General features: G+C 50.8%; 5 protein-coding genes; 2 read left to right on the top strand and 3 right to left on the bottom strand.

Moving 5' to 3' along the window:
* Nucleotides 1-969: 969 nt before the first annotated feature.
* On the bottom strand, nt 970-2,394 carry CHC_T00008592001 (Xylosyltransferase, family GT14). XM_005717166.1 is given in 2 exon segments: nt 970-2,160; nt 2,161-2,394. 1 exon segment carries the CDS (start codon nt 2,158-2,160, stop codon nt 970-972), a length of 1,191 nt encoding a protein of 396 aa, XP_005717223.1. The 5' UTR covers nt 2,161-2,394.
* Nucleotides 2,395-2,830: 436 nt separating this feature from the next.
* On the bottom strand, nt 2,831-3,053 carry CHC_T00005631001 (hypothetical protein). XM_005717165.1 is given in 2 exon segments: nt 2,831-2,891; nt 2,892-3,053. 1 exon segment carries the CDS (start codon nt 3,051-3,053, stop codon nt 2,892-2,894), a length of 162 nt encoding a protein of 53 aa, XP_005717222.1. The 3' UTR covers nt 2,831-2,891.
* Nucleotides 3,054-3,080: 27 nt separating this feature from the next.
* Nucleotides 3,081-4,146, bottom strand: CHC_T00005630001 (hypothetical protein). XM_005717164.1 is given in 4 exon segments: nt 3,081-3,129; nt 3,204-3,888; nt 3,966-4,110; nt 4,111-4,146. 3 exon segments carry the CDS (start codon nt 4,108-4,110, stop codon nt 3,081-3,083), a joined length of 879 nt encoding a protein of 292 aa, XP_005717221.1. The 5' UTR covers nt 4,111-4,146.
* A 56-nt stretch (nt 4,147-4,202) lies between these two features.
* CHC_T00005629001 (hypothetical protein) lies at nt 4,203-4,778 on the top strand. The gene has a single exon (XM_005717163.1). The coding sequence runs from the start codon at nt 4,203-4,205 to the stop codon at nt 4,776-4,778; it is 576 nt and encodes a 191-aa protein (XP_005717220.1).
* A 34-nt stretch (nt 4,779-4,812) lies between these two features.
* CHC_T00005628001 (hypothetical protein) lies at nt 4,813-5,058 on the top strand. The gene has a single exon (XM_005717162.1). The coding sequence runs from the start codon at nt 4,813-4,815 to the stop codon at nt 5,056-5,058; it is 246 nt and encodes an 81-aa protein (XP_005717219.1).
* The last annotated feature ends 524 nt before the right edge of the window (nt 5,059-5,582 follow it).

Raw genomic sequence — 5,582 nt, 5'->3', positions numbered from 1 at the left:
ACCAACCATCAACTCCCATCTCATCCCATGCATGCTTAAATCCTTTTATAACATGTATTCTCATATCACGAAAGCCCAAACAAACCCCACAAGGATGGGACCCGACTGACGCAATGCTCATCCGCATTGCTCGGTCTGGCTGTTTGTTCATGCGATACAGAGCCGTATCGGACCCAAATATTCATCAACTACTCAACGAAACTAGTCCACTTCTCTGTCTCACCATTCCATTTCCATTCTATATATATCGATCCGCGCAAATGCAAGGAGAGGAATTCCCTTCTTGCACACAAATGTGGAGTTTACATAAACTGGAAGCAACCATGTGGCTCAAGGGTCAGGACACTCCTTTTAGAGTCTTATCTATATTCGCTGTCCGCGTTGCGGGGATAGAGAAACACCATTCATTTTGAACGCTCTTTTCGTCAGCCCTTGGTTCGCGTTAAAGCTGGTGCACACTTGTGCTTATCGAGTATGATTTGGTGATGCGCGATTATCTGAACAAGACAGAATGAGTGAGGCTATTTTGATTTCGACTCTGTTGCATATGTGGTATTGCTTGAGAACAGGCCAGCTCGTGATAGCAGGCAGAAGTCGAAGCAGTCCTTCTCATGTAACATGTCCATATACAAATGACTAGAAGAGGGATGACCATGGACAGAATGAAAAGCAATCAATGATTTCTTAATGTGATGAGTTGCCGGAATAATCAAGAATAGTTCCAAGAAGAATAGAAAACTTGAATGTGTCATAAAATGATGAAGCTGATGGGAGCTATCTCAAACTAGCAAGATCTGACAAATAGCCGGAGATCTTGCAAAACGTCGTCGGTTTATGAGAAGTTTTCGAAACAAGACATCTGGTGTTTTCGTGCAACAGCGAGAATACAACAAGTCACACGCACCAAAACTCTTTGATATAGTTCATCAATAACAGAAATCCTCGTGCCTTTGAAGCGCCATCACAACCCTATTTTTTCCACGGCGTTGAAAATATTTTGGTCTTAGAGGCTGGTGGTGGAACATCTGAGGCGCAAAGTTCTGTTTGGCCTCCCCTGCAGCCCCTTTGCATCCAACCACTGAAAAAGCACGGCATGATATGAGGATGTTTGCGACTCCTCGCATGTTCCGTGACACAAGCAAACCTATTTTTGACAATCGCAAAGGACTGATACACTGCCGTCAAGTTGGCAGCCTTTTCGGTTGCGCCGCTCTTCAGCAAATCAATTTGATCCAGCATGGGGCTGTCTGGGATGCTAAATTTACGCGAGAAAAAGTTCGGGGAGAGAGCAATGTCGTCCCAAAAGGGCCAAAAACCATTCGGCTCTCGCTTGTCGACGATATATGGATGTTGTATGCTTCGAATGCCGCCGTGTTTCCACACCACGTCTCTGAATGAATGCGTGGCAAGAGTTTTGTTCAACTGCAGGTGATTCCACCCGAGAGTTTGGAAAAAGTGCTCTGATGGACTTTGCATGTTTGCGAATAGAGCCAGCAAGCGGCGTGCGACATTCCCATGGGCGGCATACTCACAAAATAATCGATGCACCATGATCCACGATTCTCCTTTGGCAACTATGACTTTCAAATTGCCGGAAGAGAGAACGGGGTGTCTCATACGAGACTCGGCCAGCTGGATTGTATGATTGGAACGAAATCCGAGAGAAAAGTCGAAGTGGAGAATTCCCAGCCTATGACGCGCAATCTCTTCCCACGATGCAACGTTTGTCGAGTAGTGAACAAAATTCGTTGAGTGATTCTTCACCGATGGCATTCCAAGTAGTCTTCGCATCGCTGTTATCGAGATGAGTGGATAGTCCGATCCGCTTAAATTGATAAAATAGTCCCACAAACTTTTTGACTGAAGAAGAGAGTGCATTCCATCCAGCGTATTTACGAGCATAGAAACACCGGCATAGGTGATCGAAGTTGATGGCAACAGAAACACATTTGAAAGCTTCGAGTTGGATGCCAAGGCTTCCTTGAAATCGACCAATGCATCGTTCTCGAGCTTTTCGTCAATGTGAAGGCAGTAGATGTTATCCGGATGCCAGATGCGAGAGAGCAATCGCGGAACAAGGATGACGTTGGTCGGGGATATTTGAATGAAAAATGCAATGTTGGCCTCTTCACCTTGCCCTTCTCCAACATCCTCGTACATCTGCTCGCCAGTTTTGTTCACGTCGCCCATTACGTGCCAGTTCTCCACATCGCGAATACGAAGAAGTTGCTTTCGTAACGCATCTGTGATATGCTCTGGTGCCGATGCTGCCTTTGGAGTAAGGTAATCAACTTTCTCCTGATTTCGGAGGGAGAGATGGAAAATAAAGTAGGCGATGAGCAGTAGAAACCATGGAAGTCGGGCTATAACATCACGTGGTCGCAAACATAGCATTCGTTTTGTTGCGGTGGTGATCGCTGTCATGGTAGGAACACCGCAATAGATGGATTGGCGGCCTTCCTGCCATAGGGGTGGAGACAGAAGAGCAACATCATTGCTTCACCCAAACTGTGACTGTAGAAGATATGAGAACTGATGCGATGCCACTTGGAAGCAATGTCATAGTTGGGGTGCCAGCCAAATACGTTCACTAACTGGCCCATGCTATTCTTATTGAGCCCTAAAAGCATCCTTATCTGAAGAAGACAAGTTCCTGTAAGGCCACGCATGCGTAACCCACAAGAAGGTCAAAGAGACAGCGTTTGATTAAATTCGCGAAGCTTGTCCGAAAAGGGACGTGCTCTTTTTGTCGCGAAATGTTCCAATCGTGTTTTTTTGCGGGCCAAATTACCCACATGGGCAAATCGCATGGCTTTTTTGTTGCCCGGCATACAGAAAAACATTCAGCCAGCACGAATGCTTGCCTGCAGGAATTTACGAAGGTGCTCTGTCTAATAGTTTTTGAGCCTAATGTGTACGCAGTAAGTGTAACAGTAAATGCTAGTGAAGACCATCTTGAAGTTGCATAATAAATCTTGGCTCACGGCCAAGGCGCAGCGTTTGCGCAGATGCTCGGAGAACATACTTGATCTTATCTGCCGATAGGACGTCATGCCTCTTTAATACCGTGAGCGGATGATTCAAAGTAAGGTTGCATACCAACATTGAAGCATTTGGCGATGAGAAACTCTTGTCGAGCAAGCATTCGGTAGGTCGACGATGGCTTGTCAGATACCAGAAAGTCCACTACCCATCGCGTTAACAACAGGACATGTTCGAAAATCAAGAAAGAGACCGCTGGATACCGCTCTCCAACGTTACCGATAAAATCCGGGAGAGCCAGTTGAAGTGCTGGGGTCGTAATAGTAACGAGAGCAGCCGTGGTCACGATAGATGCAGTGGACAAAACTTTCAGTACGGGCAACCATCCTCCTATGTCCGCTGCATCATCAGCATCCGGTCGCTGGTGTACGGCGAGCATTTTGTATGTGTCCGTGCGGCATTCCGCCATATTGTTGAGAAAGTTAATCAGTGCTGCGAGCGGAAACGCGATGCCAAACATCACTAGAAAACCATGTTGAATTACAACTTCTCCATAGTCTTCAACCGTCGACCGATACGGAGGCATTCTTAACTCTTCTACGAGATCTTGCGTGTCTGCATCGTCAATCGTAGCGCCTGCCGCGAACAGTTGTATGCGCTGGGTCGTGTCCATTTCTTCAACAAGCTCGCGATGCTCTCTCCTTTTCAGCCACTGAGTGACGCGCAGTTTGATAAATGGCATCCCTACTTCTATGAACTGCTGCACCGTCGCCTTTGTGATGAGCAATGAAGTGAGCAGCATCCCAAGCTCAACCATGCAGTCCGGAGCTCCAGATGCATCCAAAAGGCAAGGGTCTGATGGCGTGAATGGCTTGACAAACGCGATATAAAACAATGTAATGTAGTCTGTCGCAGTGGTCAGCAAGGTCTGTTCAACTTTCAAAATCGGATTGGATGTGCTTGCAAAGACGCATCAAACTTACTGGACACAAACTGAAAGGCAAATCGCTTGGTAATGATGCTGTTCTCATACGCCTGAGTCGTACGATGATTCTCCCACTTTGACAGCTTGAGCGTAGCGCGCTTCCAAAGAGGGTCTGCAACTGAAATGATCACCGCCTGTGCCATACCTGGGGCAAACTTGGCAAACGCATGCGAGCCGAAAAGGCCGGCAATGGATTTTTTGAAGAAGAGGTTCAGAAACGAGCACGCGCCCACACATGATGCGAAAACAGGGTGACCAACGAGCTGATGTAAACGCGTCGCTGGACGTCGCGCTTACTGGCATACGGAAAGACCGGCAACGACGAGAAGGTCAAGCCCGTAATCGGGGCGTCCAGCACAAAGTCTGGGTCATTCCCGCCGCCAATCCGAATGACGTCCTCGCCACTCGGCTCGAACGCGGCATGCGCGCCCGTCACTCGCAGCAGCTGCCCGCGGATCCTCGATCGCAGCCCCGGCTCTCTGGCGCGTTCGAAATCGTCCGCAGCCGCCCTTTCCGGATCAAGATCCTCCAGGTTGACAAACCCGCCGCGGCAATAAAAACCTTGCCTATCATCGCCTTCGAAATCGGCGCGAATGTCGTTTTCGTTGTCCTCGTAGAACTTGTCCAACCCCCACTTGACGTTGAGCACGGCGTTCCTGCGCTTCCAATAGTCGAGCCAATAGGTCCCCCAGAAGCACAAGCCGAGTCCCCACAGCAACCTCGTCCAGGCGAGCAAGTCTGGGTGGTTGCCATCCCTGAGCAGCAGCGAAATGCCGAATATGGGAATGCTAAACAGGGCACAGCCCAATAGCATCCTGGTATAAAAGCTCAACCAGGACAGGTAAATGGCGACGCGGGAGCCGAGGTACTCGTTCAAGTCGTCCAATGGGAGGCGCAAGCGCAAGCGCCATCGCTGGGCAGAGACGGCGGTATCGCACAGGCGGTCGCGTTCTGGGCGATCGTGCGGGGCGAAGAAGTGCTTCAACACGCCCTTGTGTTTGAGCATGGCGAGATGCAAACCGCAGCCCCAGGGCTCCCTGGAGCGCAGCGTCGCCAGCGTGAGCTGGACGCGTGCGGCCGGCGGGAAGTAGGGGAGGCCGCGATCCGCGCGCAGGGCATAGTCGTAGACGTGTGCGCGGTCGGAGTCGAAGGCGAGGTAGCCTGCGCCGTAGCGCGGAAGGAGGCGGAGACGCAGGGCGCTGCGGGAGGCCTTTTCGAACATGGCCTCCGGGGAGAGGGCGATGCGCAGAAGGAGGAGGCCCTCGGACGGGAGCCATACTTGCGAGTAGGAAAAGGAGGCGTCGCGCAGCGAGGCGAGAATGGCGACGCGTGCGGCGTCGACTTCCGCGAAGGAGGAATCGATGGTGGTGGGGGAGGCTTCGCGGCGGGCGGGGAAGACCAGGACATAGTCGCAGCCCCATGGGGGAAGGGTGCCGTGCGAGGCGTTCAGGTCATCGTCGAAGGTGCCATACGGGGGGAGCGAGGAGGCGGAGATGGATTCATCGCCGTACGACATGAGGGGTGGATGGGATCAGCGGGGGGGGGGGGTGCGGGAAGGGGAGGGGAGGGGAAAAATGCGGGCAGGGGAAAAATGGCGGGGGAACAAAAATTGCAA

Source organism: Chondrus crispus, genomic scaffold, assembly GCF_000350225.1.
Source record: "Chondrus crispus Stackhouse genomic scaffold, scaffold_302, whole genome shotgun sequence".
In the NCBI taxonomy this organism is placed as follows: Eukaryota; Rhodophyta; class Florideophyceae; order Gigartinales; family Gigartinaceae; genus Chondrus; species Chondrus crispus.
Note: the sequence above shows the minus strand (reverse complement) of the source record. Positions and strands in the feature narration are given on the sequence as shown.

Coding starts and splice junctions, on each gene's coding strand:
- CHC_T00005630001 (XM_005717164.1), bottom strand. CDS start 4,110: ATGGCACAGGCGGTGATCATTTCAGTTGCAGACCCTCTTTGGAAGCGC. Junction 3,889..3,965: donor TGCCTTTCAGTTTGTGTCCA/GTAAGTTTGATG, acceptor CCACTGCGACAG/ACTACATTACATTGTTTTAT. Junction 3,130..3,203: donor ATTTTCGAACATGTCCTGTT/GTTAACGCGATG, acceptor TTGCTCGACAAG/AGTTTCTCATCGCCAAATGC.
- CHC_T00005629001 (XM_005717163.1), top strand. CDS start 4,203: ATGATGCGAAAACAGGGTGACCAACGAGCTGATGTAAACGCGTCGCTG.
- CHC_T00005631001 (XM_005717165.1), bottom strand. CDS start 3,053: ATGACGTCCTATCGGCAGATAAGATCAAGTATGTTCTCCGAGCATCTG.
- CHC_T00005628001 (XM_005717162.1), top strand. CDS start 4,813: ATGGCGACGCGGGAGCCGAGGTACTCGTTCAAGTCGTCCAATGGGAGG.
- CHC_T00008592001 (XM_005717166.1), bottom strand. CDS start 2,160: ATGTACGAGGATGTTGGAGAAGGGCAAGGTGAAGAGGCCAACATTGCA.